Source organism: Monosiga brevicollis, genomic scaffold (genome assembly GCF_000002865.3).
Source record: "Monosiga brevicollis MX1 MONBRscaffold_24 genomic scaffold, whole genome shotgun sequence".
Lineage (NCBI taxonomy): Eukaryota > Choanoflagellata > Craspedida > Salpingoecidae > Monosiga > Monosiga brevicollis.
In genome coordinates, this window is record NW_001865061.1 from 630,209 (window position 1) to 649,063 (window position 18,855).

Consider the following 18,855-nt stretch of genomic DNA (forward strand, 5'->3'; position numbering starts at 1 on the left):
CTGGTTGGTAAAACGTGTGCATATCGTGTCTTGAGCTTGCCGTTGTTTCGTTGCTTGGTCGTTTGCAGCCGACTGCTAGTCGTTTTGGCTGTCCTGGCAGTCTTCGTGTTGGTCCAAGCTTCTGGCCTGGTCAATTTCTTCAAAGTTGACAACATGGCGCTGTGCGCTGGTAAAGAAATCGATTTATGATGGTAAACGACAAAGTTGTCTCACGACCATCATGCTGGCGTTTATAAGCTGCAGTGTTTCACAAGAAACCGGCTCCGGGGTGGGGGTTTCTGGTGAAGCGCCAAAGAAAATCCAACTATTTTATCTGAAGGAGCACAAATGAAGAGGAGGAAAGGGCGTGGTTGGGTCAAGACGAGAACAACAAACATAACAGCATGACAGATCGTTTGTTCCCAAGCGTTGTGGATGCGCGGCATCAACATTGGACATAGCAGGCCCACTCGAGGGCACAGACGGTTGAGCAAGACACGGGCAGCACAAAACGCAACCAAAAAAAAAAAAAAAAACGCAAACAACATCAGCTGCTCAACCAGCACTAGCGTCCCCTTCCAGAAGAGAGACATACATGTGAGTCGCGAGAGCACAAGCAACATAAAGATGAGCGCACAGCGCGCGGCAGCTGTGATGATGATCTCACAAGTAAAAAAGCTAGGCGCCGGCCGTCAGAGCCATATAATAGATGTCTAAACACCACAAGTCAAGCATGAGTATGAGCCGATGGGGCATGGGGATTGCTCAGCCACAGAGGAAAGCACAGGGGAACGCAAAAACCATACCGCTTATGACGACGTTGGCCAAACAGATTTCGGCCACCAGCTCAAACCAAAAGTCGGGCTTTTGTAGCATAACTTGGACTGCATGCTCAAAGTGATGCTGCAACATTTCATAGAGAAAAATGGCAAACAGCGGTGCAAAGTACCCAGTCAACCAGGCCAGGTAGCCGGTCGACATGTGGCGCCAGGTGGTGGCAAGCCCAATGATGCAGGGGGCAAGCCAGAACGCAATGATGGAAGCACGCGTAAAATGGTCGCCAAAGAACTGTGAGACGACAAACAACGGCAACACCGTGGTCACTGGCATCAGAAAGGCTGTGAGGCGGTAGACAAGCAGCACGTTTTCAGCGTACACTCGTTCAAAAACGTCCATGTCGGGCGCCTGCTCAGCTCGAAGCCAAGCCACGGGAGCAAGGCCAAAGCCCAGCATCTTGCCATGGTGCTGAAGACCCGTTGCACGTGAGGGCATACCCTTGAGAGGAGCTGTCGCACCCAGGAGCGGAGTGTGCTCCGACTCGACAGCAGTGGCGGTGGCAGCGCTTGGCTGGGAGGCGATGAGGCTTCGGTTCCAAGCCGAGGCATCAAGGGCCTGACTGGCGCCTGCATGGGTTTGAGATGGGCCGCTGCGGCCGCTGGCAAACTCGGGTTCGGCCTCGCCGGGGTTTTTGACAGTTGCGGCTACGTCGCTGACACAGGTGGGGTTTCGGCTCTTGTTACGGAGACGGTCATCTGTCAGGATAAGCTTGGATGCGCGGACAAGGGCCGGACCCAGGGCCAGGAATATGGGTAGCAGCGTCACGGTGAAAAGGCCAGCACAAACAAGTCCCATGGTATTGGAGAGGAAGAGGGAGATGGCACGATTGAACTTTGGAGCGCAAAAGTTGATGACATCCGTGACATGAATGTCCTGCAAATAGTTGGGAACGGCGGTTGCAAGGGCCCCGCACGTCGATAGTATCAGAGCAAGCAGCTCCAGGCAGCGCGAAGCAAACAGCGAACGTCGGCTGGGCCAAAGGACGTCAATGAGCAGAGCAAGAAGCAGAGTGATCCAGCCAAAGAGGGTCAAATACCAGCCATCGCGGCGGGCAGCATCGTAGTGACTGAAGGCCTCATCAAAAACGGTGCCTCCGTTGTCGGCATCCGGCCACGTGAGGTTGTAGCCAAAGCTCCGCACCTCGTGGATAAGTAAAGACTTGGCGTCAAAGCGTAGCATATCATGGAAACCCGACCAGACAAGCCAGGTCTCGGCAATTACGCCGGCGGCAAAAAACATGCGTCGGTGCGGCACGCGTAGCCCATAGCGCTCCGGCTCTTGCATCTCGTGATGCTCTTCAAACCAGTGCCAGGCCCGATGGAGACGCGGAAACGTGCGGCCAAAGTAAATGGGAATGGCAAAGCAGCACGCCTCAAGTGAGTCCAGAAAGGCGTTGGAGCTGGCAGGAAGCGGGGTCCACGTCAGAATGTTGGTCAAGTCGGCATCCCAGCGACGTTCGCGGTATCGATCATCCTGCAGCTGAAGCGTATGGACCAGGGCGGCTACGGTCAGAGCGCCTGTGAGTAAGGTGACCGTAACAGCCGATGCCAGATGAAAGCCCATGTCCAAGTCGGTGCGCTGGCGCACGTCGGTGAGCGCCAACACAAAGAGAACTACGGAGATGAGATGGCAGAGGGCATTGACAAGGGTGCTGAGCGCACGGCGCGGTCCGTGAAAAGCCCCAAGCTGCAACTGCATGCCAACAAACTGCAGAAACCAAGCGGAGGGTATCAACAAGAGCCACGCCAATGCAGCGCTAAAAGTCTGGTAGAGGATGACCAAAGCTAGGCTACCAGCCATGGGAATGACCAGGAAGAAAGACCAGCAGAGCGCGTGGAGCCGAGAGGCAAAGTACTGCACCAGACGCTCCTGACACTGGCCAGCAAGACACAGCATTAAAAATGCAGAAGATCCCATGGTCACGCCGGCAAGGATTCCATACAGCAGGGGCAACAGAAGAAGGGCCAAGAAGGAAATGCCAAGAGATGCAACGGCCAAGCCCAGGCCCTGGGATATATCGGTGCGAGTGGAGTTGTCGGACGAGATCCAGTTGGAGCTGGGATCAGAGTCGTTTTTGTAGATCACGTGAACTCCAGAAGCAAAGGGCACGTATAGTGGGGGCCCAACTAGAATGCCGACCACGAGAAAAAGTAGGATACCAAGGCTACCATATCGGAGAGCAGCAAGCCAGCGGTCGAATCGTGGGTGAAAAACCACGCTCGAGACAAGAACGACAAAATAGACCAAGAAGCTTGCCAGCAAGAGGCGAAAGCCGTCCCTTGACCACTGGCGCATGGCTTTGGCAAGCGTTGAGGCGTCAAAGTCGCTGGCATCGAGGCCGACCTGGCCAAAAATGCCTTCGTTGAAGACGGTGAAGGGGTCGTGCTTGTACCAGAACACCAGCAAGAGAACCAGGGCAAGCGTGGCGATGGCGTGACAGCCCAAGCTGGTCCAGCCAGTCCAGTGTGGGCGACCGATGAGGGGCCGGGGCAGCATGGTCAGGGTCCAAGCAAGAGCACGGCGACCCTGGAAAAGCAGAGTGCGACCCAGGCGGGCAAGGACGGCGAGGAAGCGCGATCCCATGCTTGACGCCGCCAGGTCATGGTTCTCCTCGCCTTCTAGCAAAGGGGTGCGATCTTGTACGGATTGGCTCCGGCTTGTGGGCTTGGCATCGGATTGACGTCGCTTTTGTTGTCGATGCCGATAAAAAACGGCAAGCGCGCCAAGAAGGAGCAGGGCGATGGGTACAAGAATCTCAGCGGTGATGGCTGCACGGGCAGCGTGGGCCGAGTGGCTGCCAGGCGCTTTGGCATGGGTGCAGCCTCCCGAAAGCTTGACAATTTGAAGGCTGCCGTCGCTGGTGGGCAGGCACTGGGTCAAGGGAAACTGAGCCTGGCTGCAGATAGTACAGTTGTCTGCGCAGAGCACACCGACGGTCACATGGGTATCATCACTTTGGAGAACAACGTAGGGTGGGCGATCGTAGGTGAGCTTGGCACATGACGCGTTCAGAGTGGTGGGTAAGAGCATCTCTGTAAAGCTGGGGCCGGCATCGCAAAATCCGTTGGTGTACCGATGCACGGATCAGTTGGATCCAACAGAAAGGCAGTGGAGTTGTTGCCAATCTTGTGGCACTGCCCTTGTCGAGGCTTGGACCAGGTGATGCCACATTTGCAACCGGAAGCAAGTTTGTGGACAAAGAATGAGGGCACAAAGATCCCGCAGGAATCTCAAGAAGTTTGGGGAAAAAAAAAAAAAAAAAAAAAAAAAAAAAAAAAAAAAAGNCGATGAACCATTGACTGTGAATTACTCTGCCATTGATGATGGTGGTGTGGGGAGAGGGTGGGGGGGATGCTGGGTGATGTGAGGCAGTCCGAGCAGGGCTGAGCCACGTACTGGGCGCAAGAGGCGTTGCAGTTCATGCGCAGCGTGGTAATGTCATCGAAATGCGATGGGTTGTCTTGAAATTCGATGAGGTAATACGATTCTTCATCTGCTTGGAGACACTCGCCGCCGCTATCGGGTAGGGTAAGGACCGTGAGAGTTCCGGTCGCGTCCTCAAAGCCACAGAACCTGCAGCGCCAAACAGACCAGCCATGAGTGACACGCGTAGCATTGAGAAACGGCGGATGCAATGAAGGGGGGGGCTCACGTGTTTTCGGTCAAGGCCACACTGACGCGAAGCGGATTGGTAGCAGAGCCGGCGTAAGCGTCTGCTGCGTGGCGGCGACGGCGCATGCTTGAGGCATCGGAACAGGGGTTGGAGCTCAAGGGGTCGTTGTGAGCGAGCAGCGAATGATCCATGGATGGTCGGCTCCAAGTGTTCTGGAGTTGGGTCCAGCTGTCGGCACCACAGGTGAAGCCAGAGCAAACAGGCCACTGCGCATCGATGCCGGTATGGCACTGGCAGAGTGTGAGGAGCTCAATGTAGCCAGCGCCCGCTCCTTGATCAATGAGGTTGACTGTGGGATGGGGCAAGAGAGGTATGAGCTGATCCGGAAGGACAAGGGCGTAGGTGGCAAGGTAGGTGTTGGCAATGGGGACGGATTGTTGCAGGGCATCCTTGATGACGTTCACGGCGACTTGTTCGGAAAGGGGAAACCGGGGTTCATAGAGATGGATGGTCATTTGGCTCACATCAAAGCCCTTGATGAACAGCTGAACCCCGGGGCGGCTGTTATTGGTATAGGTGACGTTGGCATCGGCAGTGACATTGGCCCAAGTGATATTGACAAGGTTATCCCCACAGCCCCGACCAGGAGTTTCGCACTGTAGATAGAAGAGGCCCGAGGCGATGCGAGCATCGATGAGATTGTCAGCGACCACAGTGAGCGAGGGCTGGTCGGTGAGGAGCTCAACGGTGAGGTTGGCGTCCAAGATGGTAAGATTGGTGCTGGCTTCGAAAGATGAGAGATAGTTGCCGGCCCAAAGGCTGGCTTGCAGAAAGATGGCCGAGAAACGGGCTCCGACGAGGACGGCGAGACCCGAGTTGTCCTCAAAGCGGGGCCAGTTTCCGAGCTGAGGCCAAACATTAAGGGTGGGATCGGGAGGGTAATGGTGTGTCTGTCCGGTCGGGTCCACGACGGCCACGTCAGCGGTGAAAAGGACCATGATGTAGTCGAGAGTGGCCACGGTATAGTTGTAGGGAATATAGGTGATGGTCACGTTGGCGTAAGGGCTGTAAGACTGAGGAACGGCGGTGCTGTCGTGAAGCTGCGCATTGAGTTGGGCAGCAATGTCTTTTTCATAGTCGACGAGGGCTTGGAGGAAGGAGCGCTCGCAAAAGTCGAGATACAGGTCGACGAGGGTGCTGACATGACAGGAAGGATCCATCTGCACGTCCATCTCGTCGACCGGCGGGGGCGTGAAGGCAACGGTGGCGTCCACAAAGTTGCCGGTGGCGTTGGTGAGGTAAATGACCTGGCCATTGGCTTGGGTGGGAAAGGCCACCGTGACCACGGTATTGTCCTGGCAGGAAAAGGAACCGCACAGGAAGCAGTCCCCGAAAATTTTGGCCTCGCACTTTTCGCCACTGCCAGAGACGTAGATGTTGCGGATCAGGAGGTGAACAGTGGCAACGAAAGTAATACCGGGTCGTCCTTGCAAATCGACAATCTGCAGCTGAAGGTCAGAGACATTGGCTGTAATGTTGACGTGCTCAAAGTATGCCCACGCGTCAAACCTGTTGCGCGGGGCGAAGTCCAGGGGATTATTGGTGAGTGATGTGATGTGATTTCTCTTTCCCTATGCAGGGGAAAGAGGGAAAAGTGTGTGGCTGATGGATGGGATTGGGTGCTTGGCTCACTTTTCCTTGCAGGTGTCTTCGGAGCAGTGGATGTCGTTGAAGTGGGCATCGTCAATCACCTCCTGGACAGCTTGTTGGAGCAGATTGGCATATCTATGTCCACCACGGGCAGGTAGGCGATGGTGAAAGAGCATGCGCATGGACATATCGGACCGGAATGCAGTGTGCGGTAGGTGGACAGAGGGGTGAACAGAAAGGTGTACCCTGGGAGCACTGACCGTTCCGGACCGTCGTCCAGGGCTTGCTGGGTAATGAAAACGGCACCAGCAAGGATGGGCAGGTCTTGTGGGGTTTGCGCGTAGCTGGCTGGCAGCAGGCTAACTGCCACCAAGATCAGGGTCAGGATCGGGAGCGGATGACATTGCATCCTTTGAATGCTTGTTGACATGGCTGGCGCGCTCATCAGCATCGGCACGATCGGTGGTCGTTCCGTCCCTCCAGATCGCGGCTGCTCATTCATCTGCAGGCGTCATCTGTGATTGTTGGGCTACCATGGGGTAATGGGGTGTCGGAACAGCAGCTGCCACTGCCAATGCTGCTGATGCTGCTGCTACCGCTGCTATTACGACGACTACTGTTCAGGGTTTGCTGAGCACGTCGCAGCTCCTCATCCTGCGAGATCGTGCGCGCGCGCGACATCAAAAGACGCGTAAGCGGAAATGTGAATATTGTCTCACTTTGCTGAACATGTTATAAACAGGTGTTGTTACCAGCGTTTTAAGACGGCTGTTTGGAACAGGTGGATACAACGACGCGGGCGTGATCACACACACACACACACACACACACACACACACGGTTTGGCGTGGGGATTGCAGAAATCGAGTGAGTTTGTCCCATAACGATTACAGCATGTTGTCCGAGGTTAGGATAAAGCCTCGCAGTTGATGCTGCAGGACTCACTTGATGACAATGACGTGCACAACTTCGCGCCCCCGAGATGTGCAGGTATGAGGGCAGTCGATGTCGGGTAGAGTAGTTTGCTAGGGTTTTATAGGTGAGGCTGATGCTCGGGTGTGGTCGTGCTCCTTCACGCGTGTGGTTGGGCGTTTTGGAGAGCAGCGTCGGTTCTGACGGCGAAACGGCAGCGCTGACCGAGTGGGGCCAGCCGCGGAGGAAGAGGAGGAAGAGGAAGAGGACGAGTGATTAACGGACGACACAAGCACAATAAAAGGCTCAAGGAGCCTTTTGCGCGTTGGTCATGCATGGGTCAAGTGTCCAGAGCACCAAACACCGAGTGGCGCGGGGCAGTGGGGCAAGAACCAAGCTTGGTCGTGGCCTGAGACGCCCGAATAGCGCGAGGGTTGATTCACAAGTCGCCGATGGGATATGACTACATTTCATGCCATCGGATCTTAAATCAGAGACGGCTCGCTGCTGGCCGCTGGCTGCTGGTCGCCGGCTGCTGGTCGCCGGCTGCTGGTCGCCGGCTGCTGGTCACCGGCTGCTGCGTCAAGGCTCTTTCCTCTGCCCGTGTGAGAGAAAAGGGGCGGGGCATGGGAGCAAGAGAGTGTGCGATGGGGATGACGTGCACATATCATTTTCCATGGTGTGAGAGTAATGTTTCAGAGATGTGGCGCTGGGACGGTAGTGACAACATTTTGGTGACACCCACGCACCCACACCCACACATGGAAACTCACCCAAACGATTCTCTGACGAAAAAGCCCACATCAGGAATATTCTCTGAATCTCATTCAAATTTGCCTTAAAAGAGGTGCAAGCGAGATCAACATTATTGCTTCTCTCTGAAAGCGTTACCCTAAGCACCTGGCGTCTCTGCTGTATGTGTGTGTGTGTGTATGTATGTGTGTGTCATTTTATTCTTTTGCTTGAGGTGGGCGGCGTGAATGGAATGGCAGCGGCAGTGGGTGGTGTGCTTTCCGGGGGAGTGGCATGATCTTGGCGGTGTTGTGAAAGGGAGGGGATGGAGAGGTCTTGTGGCGTGATGGGTGACTGACTCGGCACTTGCGTTCCTTTTTTCTTTTTTTTTTTTTTTTTTTTTTTTTGGCTTCTCGTAGCGCAACGGCAGCCGCCGACGGCGATTCAGATCGCTCGTCTCTTTCCCCGTGCAGAGAATCAGACGCCACTTTCTCTCTCCCCTCTCTCTCCCTCCCTCTCTCTCTCTCCTTGCCTGGGTATGTACACGATGCGCCATATCCCTGGTCGACCAAGCAGCTTGATGCTGTTCGTCCATCTCACCGACCCATCCCACCCATCCACCCCACCACAACCCTCGGGAGCCCTGACTACGTGTGTGTATGTGTGAGTGTGTGAGTGAGTGAGTGAGTGTGTGTGTGTGTGTGTGTGTGTGTGTGTGTGTGTTCGGTGTGATCCGTCGATCTCAATGGGCGGATCCGCGGCGGCGGAGGGCTGATGACTGGTTGGTGTATGATGATGACGATGATGATGATGATGGCAGACATCCATCAGTACCAGGCCAGGCCAGGTCATGGCCTGCTTTTCTTCCTGTCTTTTATCGGCTTGCTTGTCGTTTGGGGAGGAGGAGGGCCTATGTTTGTCTGCGTCGTCACGCACGGGCCGCGATCAAAGCCATCATCGCCCGCTCGCCCCACGCCTTGCCCTCAATGCCTGTGTGTCAGGCCTTTGACTTGGAGTGTTGATCTTGCTGCCCGTGTGTCTTCTTCCCTGCTCCTTTGCAGCTGTTTGCGGCTGGTTTCCGATTGCATTTCTTGCCGTGCTCCGCTTGCACTCTTGCTTCTCACATTTGACTGTCTGCGATGAATGGTGTCGCTTCAGGCCGTTTGCCCATCAAAAAAAAGACTGTGTGGCCGCGTTTTGCTCACCAAAATCGTGCACCAAATTCGCCGCACCGTGCTCGCATCATGGCCACCCGCCGCCCGTTGACGGTTCGGCGCTTGTGTTGTGTCGGGATAACGCTGGCTCGCGTCACTCTTGTGCCTGTTCCCTCATCTTGGCGGCTTCTTCTCACGTTGTAGACGGGCCTTGGGTGCGTCGGCCTGGTACTTTTTTTGATGTGTACAACCTCAGCCCACGCGCAAGGTTAGCCTTGACCACAGACAGTAATTTGTGGTGGCATTTTGGTCCTTGTTGATCCCCTGACCTTGACCTTCACCCTCTCACTGTCACAACAGCCGTTTATTGTGCCTACGGCCAAGTTTACAACATTACCAATGGAACCTGTGAAGATTGTGCCCCAGGCACTTTCAAAAACAGTGGCTCGCATCGCGATACCTTTTGCGACATTTGCACCAGCAGTCAGTTTACCCTGGACTCGTTGTTACCCCACGCACACTTCAAACTGTGTGCTCAGCTTGTGGTGGCATTATATGCTTTGTTTTTTTTTCTCGTATTCCCAGCCACGTATAGCCCCCACCCAGGCATGCGCTATTGTTGGCAATGCCCTGCCGGCCACGTGCCCAACAGCGAGCGCAACGGCTGTGATCCCTGCTCGCCCGGATCCTATTCTCGCAGTGGTGCGTCGAATCATAGGGTTTCATCAAATCGCTGCTTTCCCTCACCACGGATCTCGCATCTCTAGGGGCTTCCTCTTGTACCTTATGTCCTCGTGGCACCTTTCAACCGCTCAGCGGCCAGTCCTCCTGCGTACGTCTCCTGCTTTCTGTGTGCCGTGCACTTGCCCTCGTTTTGCTTCGCCCCCCCCCCCCTTTTATTCACATTGTGACGCCCGCACGACACACCCTGCAACTCACATGTAAATTACGTCACGGTAGACGGCTTGTCCCAAGGGCAAGTTTCAGAATGAAGAGGGTCATGGCTCGTGCATCAATTGTCCCGCTGGAATTTACAACGATCAAACCGGGCGCTCGAGCTGCAAGTTGTGTGGCAACGGTTATTACTCCCCTTCCCCCAACGCAGCATCCTGCCTTCGCTGTCCCGCTGGCTGGTACCAGGACGGCACCACATCCGACCGCTGCACCATCTGCCCATCCGGTACATATACACCAAGTTGGGGCTATGGCATCTGCCGAGACTGCAGCACCCGCACATACATGCCCCACAATGGTGGTATTGAGTGCTATCGCACTCCTTCAGGCTACACCGTCACAACCACAGGCGCCTCGGAGCTGGAAACCTGTCCCGCTGGCCAGGTCGCTTACAGCATTGGCTACCCGTGTTATGACATCCCCTCTGGCCGCGAAGGCGTAGCCTACGGCGCGGAGACCCCCTTTACCTACTATGACTGCCGCCCGGGCACCTATCAAAACATCTCTGATCCCATGCGTGTCTGCGCTTCCTGTCCGCCGGGAACATATCAAAGTAATTCACGTCAGACCAGCTGCAACGAATGTCCCGTCGGCAAGTTCACGGATCGCCCCAAGCAGCGCACCTGTCGCTCCTATACCACCGTTCCTGCCGGCCAGTACATTGCAGCACCTGCAACTGCTACCTCGGACCATGTCCTGGCCCCTTGCCCCGCAGGTACCTATCGTGACAGTACAAGCGATCCCTTTTCCGCCTGCGAACCATGCCCTGCTGGTACCCAGTCACTGGCAGGCATGGGCTACTGTCAATACGACGTTGGCATGTCCTGCGAGCCGGGCCAATACTATACAGGGTCTAGCTGCAGTACCTGCAGCTCAGGGAAATGGACGGCCGAAGTCGACGCCCACACCTGCGCAGGCGTTGTCTCGTGTCCAACTGGCTACCTTCAAGTGCAAACCTACTCGGCCACCAGCGATCGTCTGTGTGAGGCTTGTCCCCCAGGCACCTACACCGACAACACCAATCCTACCAGCTGCAAACCAGTCAGCGAGGCCTCGGACGACTACACAGACTACCCAGCCGCCCACTACCCGATGCGTGGCATCGACTGCGTCTCAGGCTCTTACATCAGTGTCAACGCCACTTCCTCCTCGTCACGTGAATGCGCCGTTTGTCCAAACGGCACCTTCACGAGCACCTCAAACGCCTACGCCTGCACACCCCACACCGTCTGCCTTCCCGGCCAATATGTCAATCGTATTGGCGACAACCGCTACGATCGACTCTGTCTGGACTGTGGAAACAACACTATTCTCTTGACCGACGATATTAACATGGAGCGATGTGTCCCTCCGACCCTATGTGAGCCCGGCTACGGCGAGGTATGTATCCACGCCCCTGACGGCCCTTTGTGTTGAGGCGACAGATGCGACCGCAACATATCGTGACTTTTTTTTTTTTCCTTGCCTGACTTGACACTCGGTGTGGACACTCACACCCTTGTCTCTGTCGCCGTAGGTGGTGGCACCCACACCATCGTCCAATCGTGTGTGTGCCCCCTGTGAACTGGGGGTTACGTTTCGCAACGATAGCAGCGCCACTGATGCTTGCGAGGTCAGATGCCTGGCTGGTGACCGTGTTTTGATGTCTCTTGGATCCAACGCTGCCCGTGTTGCTCATGTTTTGGCAAGCGTCCCTGGATATGCTGCAGCCGGTGCGGCCCGAGTGTCCTCCTGGAGAAGGTTTTTTGGCCCCAGCGTCCACCAGTAACGATCGGTTTGTTTTGAGCTTTGCGACGCGCTTGCCATCCTACTTTGGCGGCAACTTTCTCATCATCTTGCTGGTGCAGCATCTGTGAGCCATGCGCGGCCAACAGCTTCAAAGCAGCCGCAGGCGACACCAACTGTACACTGGGAACCTTTTGTGGAATTAATGACCGAGAGGTGGTTCCAATCTCCCCGACGTCTGATCGAATCTGGTGAGCTTCTAGATGCAGCGATATCATGCATGCTATCGAGTTTAGTGAATGAGATGGCCGACTCATTTCTCTTGTTGCACCGACCGTGGAACGCCTGCCTTGGGACATGCTTTGGCAAACGACAGCCAAGAAATGACGCGTTGCATTTACGGCTACGACGACTATGGAGAGCCCTGTACCTGCCAAGTGGGGTGCAATCGTTGTTACAGAAACACAAACTCAAGCATCGACTATTTGCTGGTACGTCTTGTGGTGGAACCCCTGATATTGTGATTTTTGGCTCAACATGTCCATGGCTCATAACTGCCGACGATGTCAATGACAGTACCACTACAACGGCATTCCATCCGCATCGGAAAACACACCAAGCTACCCCGCTTGCATACGTCCCCCGGGCAATGAGCTGGCCTCCACCCCTGCTGACGAGCTTGTGGTGGCCTGCGCTGACGTATGCCGCAACGACACAAACTGCCGCGGCTTTCAAATCTATCTACGCGACCAAATCCCGTCCCTGCGCGGTAGCTGCTGCTTCAAATCCTCGTACGTGGTGTTGCTCGGCCAACGCCCTGTGACCCTCGTAGGTGTTCTGCAGCTCATTGAAAACTATGCTTCTTTGTGCCCGCCCATGCACAGATTTGATACTGGCTCCTCTCAGGAGGCCATTGGCATTGACTTTTACGAAATGGAAGGCTGTTACGAATGTCGAAGCAACTATTACCGGGATGGGCAACACTGCCAACCCTTGTCTGATGTGCCCGACGTTCACGTCGCTGTACGTACTTGTCATGCAACACCTTCCAGTCTTTTTTTCACTTGGTTCATGCACTGCACTCACCTTGATGGGCGGCTTTTGGGCACGTTTCATTTCTGGTTGTACCTCAATCCTAGGATTCGGTCCTCGCTATGCCGATTGATTATCCCGAGGGCGGAACTGTGGTTACGTTCAACCTCACCCGCGTTCCAGGGCTCAACTATACCTTCAGCATCACTGCGTTCGAGTCGAACATTCTTACCGAGAGCGACTTTTACCTTGACAACGACCAGGCCACGCTCATCACCCTCACAAACCTCTCTGCTGTTGGATTCACCAGCTTGACCGTGCAAGTCACCGACAACCAAACCGTCTGCTACCAAATCATTGACGGCCGCGTGCGCAAGGTCCTGGGGGGCTGCAGCACCGAGATCAGCCTTGAGCTAACCGTGGTGGGCTTTCTCAGCTGTCCCGAAGATATTATCCACTACATTCCACTTGCTGTGACCGAGGAGGAGGTGGTGTGGGAGGTTCCACGCATCCCTGCCACTGCCACGACTGTCTCCGTGGTCGGTAACACGAATCAAACTGTATTTGCAGCTGGCCTTTATTACATTCACTACGAGACCACGCCGTTGACCACTGGCGACACCCTCGTGTGTGCGTTTAACATTACTGCTATCAATGGCTTTAGCCAGACCGCTGAGTACCTTCGGTTTGAGAACCTCGGCAATGGCGTGGCTATCGACTACGTCATGGAGGATACCGTGTATGACCGTCGCATGCTCCGTCCAGAAGCCTTTCAAGGGAGCTTGGAGCGCGAAAGCTTTGCATACGGCGTGTATAGCCCCTTCGCCACACCTTTTATCTACAGGCCACAGGCCAGTGTTAGCACGGTCCTTCACATTCGACTTGCGTGGTGCAGCACTGGAAACACCCTGGACCTCGAGGAGCTCACTCCGTCTCCCGTATCGGTGCGGCTGGCTGGTGCTCGCAGCGTCACGTTTACGGACCTGGGCTCGGGCATTAGCCCAGACCTGGGTTGCTTCCTGATTTGGGCCCAATCTTCGCCCATTACCACGGCCATCAGTTTTAGTCGCATTGACATCGCCTTGCCTTTGCAAGTCAACATTGACGATGATGTTGCTGAGCCTGACAATGTCACAGTTGCGCGGCGTTCTACTTCTGGCGAGACACTTCAGCTCTACAGCCCAATTTCTCCAAGTGGTATTTATATGCAGCACGAGACGAGCCCGGGAGCCTCGGACGCCACTTCCACGCTCTTGGTGCTTGAGGACATCCTCCCACCCGAATGGGTGGGCTGCCCCGTTGAGGCTGTGGTGGTCAATGTTGAATCAGGGGTAGAGATGGTGTCTGTCTCCTGGATTGAGCCCCAGGCCACGGATAACATTGGTATCGCCAGCATCGAAGCCAACTTTCGCCCCGGCGACAACTTCACTTGGATTGATAGTCCATACGAGATTGTCTACACAGCCTACGACTTTTCAGAGCAGCAGGCTGAGTGTCGTTTTGATGTCATTGTACAGCCCAACCTCAATCCCCTGTCGCTGGACACCCCGTTCCGAACCGTCTTTTCCCGCTCAGTCACCATTCAAAGCGGATTCCCGTATGCCGATGATCTTCAGGTTTTGATGGATCCCACTGCCGCCGTTTTGAGCTTTGACTCTGATTTTGATAACACCACGGCTCTTGAGGTTCGCTTCGCGGCCTCCAACAACGACGTGATTGAGGTTCGAGCTCGTGACGATTCACAATACAGCCAGGTATGTCTCATGCATAACCTTGTCATCGCCAGGCGCTGTTTTTTCTTTTAGTTGTCTTGTGGAGCTTTGCTCATCCTTTGGCATGCGGGCGTCGCCTTGCATTTGATTCCCACTCTCGCTTTGCTGTGTGTGCGTTTAACCAACCCTTGACTATTTGTAGTTTGTTGTGAGCCTTGATTGGACAGCTACGCCCGAAGCAGCTGACCTTGCAGCGGCTCATCAAGTCGAGGTCTCAGCAGAGATTGAGTTTGACCAGTTCACCCGCGATCCTTCTGCCACTTTTTCATCCTCTGACCTCACCGCCACCGCCATTCTCTATGACGCCACTTGCCATGTTGATGCGGTCACTGGTCGCATTCTAGTCAAAGGCCTCACTCAACCCTTCACACACGGCTTTATGTTTCGAGGTGTAACGATCCGACTTAAATTTCCTCGGGGTGCGACCATCACCAACGGCAGCACGGCCCCATTGCTCTCCTACACCCTGAGCTCGGCATCTTACTTTGGGCTTCGTCATCGCATTAGCGCTGCTGTGGCTAGCGCTTACGATGCCAACACGGCCGAGCCATTTATTCTTGTGTTTGATAACACGCCTCCTACGTTCCTCACCTGTCCCGAGTCGGCCACCAAGCGCACCCAGGCGGGGGAGGCTGCGGCCATTTTCAATTGGAGTCTGCCCATTTACACCGACAATCGGCCCATTGGTTTGCGCCTGCTCCAGCGTGCATACTACACCGATGGGGTCTTTACCGGTGCCCTGGGCACTAACATGTCGGTGCCCATCCGTGATCCCACCTCCTCTGCCCTTATTGTCGAATATGTGGCGCGCGATGAGTACGGCAACCGAGCCTATTGCAATTTTACCCTCCTCTCCCAGGACGGTGAGGCGCCCGTAGCCGTGTGCCCCACTGGTCTCAACTACATTCTCAGGCCCGGTCGTGGTGACTATGATGTGCCCTTTGTGGACTGGCGCCCAGCTACTTCGGACAATTCAGGCTTGGCGGTCAGCATCATCGACCCCGAGGCGGGTGGCCCTGTGACAGTTGACTTTGGCGTGCACAACATATCCGTGACCGTGCAGGATGCATGGAACAATACGGGTGGGTGCAACATGACCGTTGAAATTTTTGACCAGGAGCCACCCACGTTACTCTGCCCGTCCGATCAAGTTGTAGTGGCCGTGTCTGTCCGCGAGGGTGCCAACGCGACCTGGGCTAATCCGATTCTCGTGGACAATGCCGGTTCTATGGGCTTGACCTGGGTTGCGGACACGGCCAACGGCAGCACCTTCCCCTTGGGCTCGAGCAAGGTGACGATCTCGGCCTCGGATGTAAGTGGAAACACTGCAAGCTGTACGTTCTCCGTTACGGTGCAGCAGCCCGCTGCCTCGGCTTCTGCGGACAAGCGCGTTGTGAATGCCGCCATTAGTGGCGGCACCTTTTTGGTTGTCCTGGTCATTGTGTTGGCCATTCTGATTCGCCGACAAATCCTCAAGGCCCGCCAGCCAGCCGACTGGGATGACATTTTCTCGATGATTGAGCAGCTCAAGAACGGTGGTTCAAGTGACTCGGGGCCACGCATTCCGCGCGAGGTGTTTCGGGGCCACATCAAGCTTTTGGATGAGCTTGGTCGGGGCGCCTTTGGCATTGTCTACAAGGCTTTGCTGGAGGAGCCTGGAATGCCCGGCTACCTTGTCGCCTGTAAGAGCTTGCATGAATCTAACGGTGGTGGTGCGATGCGCGAGCTGCTGGAGGAGGCGGCCGTTACGGCCCAATTTGAGCACCCCAACGTCGTTCATCTCATTGGCGTTGTCTCGGTGGGCAAGCCGCTGCTGGTGCTCCTTGACTTTTACGAGCGCGGCGATCTGCGGAGCCATCTGATGGAAAACGCGGCCAAACTTACCATGGTGCAGCGCGCCAACTTTGCTTACCAGTGTGCCTCAGGTCTCGAACACGTGCACAGCTTTGGGTTTATTCACCGTGATGTTGCCGCTCGCAACGTGCTCCTGTCCAGTGACCTGACGTGCAAAATCTCCGATTTTGGTCTTGCACGCGAACAACCGACCAGCGATGACTCGCATGAAGCCTATTACCGCATGCGATCTGGCAACCTTCCCGTGCGCTGGTCTGCCCCCGAAGCTTTGGAGGATCAAAAGTTTTCTCGTGCTTCAGACGTCTGGAGCTTGGGAATTTTGCTCTATGAGATTTATACTGATGGCGAGATGCCATACAAAGGCTGGAGCAACCAACGTGTGTGGGTTGAGGTGGCTTCGGGCTTTCGCCTGGCGCGCCCGGACCGCTGCCATGTTGTTATTTATGAGGTCATGCAGAGCTGCTGGAAGTCGCTTCCGGCTGACCGCCCTCCAATGTCTGAGGTCACGACGCGCATCTCGCTGGCCCTTGAGGAAACCTTTGGCTTTACAGGCCATCTGCGGGTCATGGAGGCACACGACTCCGATGACGGTATCGTGGAGACTACGCGCCGTGGTATTTTCGAGTCGCTGAAGCGGCTGACGACGCAACGAAACCGCAAGAAAAGTCGCACGGGTGCTGGCGACACGCCGAGCTCGCGTCGCAATACGGTTACAACACTGTTGGATGATCTGCACGAGGTTCTGGCCGAAGATGACTTGGATCAGTTTGAGCCCGTGCTGCTTCATGAGCCCCAGGAGGTGTACGAGTTTGCGGACAACGGCGGCGATGACGACGGCGGCGACGAGAACGGTGCACCGGGCGGCATGAGCACGATCCCATCCCAACCCACCAATGACATCAGCCCCGTGCTGTATGACAGCAATTTGAAGCAGGGTCAGCAAGATCCAGACTTGGCCCGTCGGCCAGTTGACGAGTCATGTCTCGGCGCCCGGGTTTACGTCCAAGGCTATGGCATGGGCGTGCTACGTTTTTACGGCCGCCACCAGGATCCTGCCAAGGGTCTCCGCGCAGGCGTGGAGATGGACCTGCCGGTGGGCCGAAACAACGGCACAGTCGGGGTAAGTGTTATCATTTGTGGCGCATCTTCATTTCTCCGCTTGCTACATGGTCGTCTTGTTTTTCTCACCATTCTTCGTCTGGTGCGTTTGCAGGGCTATGCGTATTTTATCTGTGAGCCCAAACACGGCGTGCTGGTAGCCGCTCGCAAGGTGTCGCTGCTGCCATCCCACTAGGGCTTTATGCCTTGGTCTTGATGTACTCTGGTGGCTCGTTTTGAACTTGTGTCAGCCCGTAGCATCACACAGAGTGTTGCGCGGCCGTGCGTTTGCTCGGCTCTCTTTTATGCCTTCTTTTTGACCCTAGCGAGTAGTCATTCTAAGCGTCATGTGTGCATGTTATACAGTGCTTTGATTGTTGGTGCGTGAGTGAGATGTGACTGTATTTGGAGCAAGCTTTGCTCTCTTTTGTTTGTGACACTGTCTCGGTTCTCGTTCTCGGCCGTGCCTACAGGCACTCGTCCAGACTTTGTAATGAATTTACATGTTACAACAACACAATCTGAATCGCCTTTGTGCGCTTGACGATCATCCCACCGATCGTGTTCTTTGTTACGATGGCTCGGGCCGGACGCGCGACAAGATGTTGTCAGCCGACCAGATGTCAGAAATGAGAGGATGGCAGCAAATCGTATGCGCACGACCGTGCTGTTGGACACACGACCGGAAAGTCAGTTTCTATGAAGTGCGTCGTGCGTCGTGGTGCGTCGTGGTGCGTCGTGGTGCGGAGCTGGATCGCTCGGTGGCAGCTCATTTTGGGCTGGCTCTGGTGGCGTGTCATTTTCATCCTCTTCACGTGTCTTCACCTCTTTGAAGATACATGTATGTTCGCCTGTCTACTCAATTGTAATGCAAAGCAAGCCGAGAACACGTTTGTCAACTTGCACGCTGGCAAAAACAAGGCTGCTTTGACATGTGAATTACCAACTTCGTTGTTGGATACGGCAAAGGATAATTATAGCCCAACAAATATTGAAGCCTCACCGGGACTGACATCATTCAGAACATCTCGACAGTCCTCGGGCGTTTCCATATCAGGGGGCCGTTTGTTCGGAGTTTGGAGACTAGCCGGCGCAACCGGTCACGCATTCAACTTAGCGATGAACCGAGTCACCTTGTCGGCAGCGTGTCTTCTGGGGTGGGTCGTGTTGAGCCGGCTGGAGGTGAGTGGTGATGCGATGAAGGGCGCCACCTCATGATCCGGCTAATGCTGTTGGATCTGGCTTCACGGTTCAATGCCCGTGGGAGCTGAGCAGGACATTGTATGTTTCTTTGCAAGGGGCTGTGAAGCAGGATGGTAACACACCCCTTATGTTGGGGGGCTGATGGGGACATGATAATAAGCTGAACTCGTTGGAAGGTCGGCTGTGCTTACAAAAGAGCATGAGGTCAAGTTTGCTCAGCAGCACGGCGTAGTCGGGGTTGGATGTCGGGGATGTCTGCGGCGGACTTTGGCTAACTTGTGTTCCTCACATTGGCGCCGCTGGTGTGCACGCCCTACGAACGCATGCAAGGCAGCGGTCA

At 55.3% G+C, this 18,855-nt stretch overlaps 3 protein-coding genes across 3 annotated transcripts; 2 read left to right on the plus strand and 1 right to left on the minus strand.

Annotated features, from left to right (window-relative positions):
* Nucleotides 1-744: 744 nt before the first annotated feature.
* Nucleotides 745-6,488, minus strand: MONBRDRAFT_10910 (uncharacterized protein; the record flags this gene model as incomplete). Its single annotated transcript, XM_001748664.1, has 5 exons — nucleotides 745-3,769; nucleotides 4,213-4,389; nucleotides 4,469-5,998; nucleotides 6,122-6,214; nucleotides 6,340-6,488. The coding sequence occupies 5 exons, from the start codon at nucleotides 6,486-6,488 to the stop codon at nucleotides 745-747; spliced, it is 4,974 nt and encodes a 1,657-aa protein (XP_001748716.1).
* Nucleotides 6,489-7,907: 1,419 nt separating this feature from the next.
* MONBRDRAFT_28239 (uncharacterized protein) lies at nucleotides 7,908-15,294 on the plus strand (the record flags this gene model as incomplete). The annotated part of the gene is made up of 16 exons (XM_001748599.1): nucleotides 7,908-7,995; nucleotides 8,143-8,259; nucleotides 8,882-8,991; nucleotides 9,082-9,145; nucleotides 9,238-9,360; nucleotides 9,463-9,579; nucleotides 9,645-9,709; nucleotides 9,838-10,546; nucleotides 10,622-11,211; nucleotides 11,348-11,443; nucleotides 11,541-11,605; nucleotides 11,933-12,047; nucleotides 12,133-12,347; nucleotides 12,441-12,579; nucleotides 12,696-14,342; nucleotides 14,503-15,294. Coding segments are annotated over 16 exons (5,052 nt in total), but the record flags the coding sequence as incomplete, so codon positions are not given.
* A 130-nt stretch (nucleotides 15,295-15,424) lies between these two features.
* Nucleotides 15,425-16,697, plus strand: MONBRDRAFT_28240 (uncharacterized protein; the record flags this gene model as incomplete). Its single annotated transcript, XM_001748600.1, has 3 exons — nucleotides 15,425-15,442; nucleotides 15,955-16,647; nucleotides 16,674-16,697. The coding sequence occupies 3 exons, from the start codon at nucleotides 15,425-15,427 to the stop codon at nucleotides 16,695-16,697; spliced, it is 735 nt and encodes a 244-aa protein (XP_001748652.1).
* Between the last annotated feature and the right edge of the window lie 2,158 nt (nucleotides 16,698-18,855).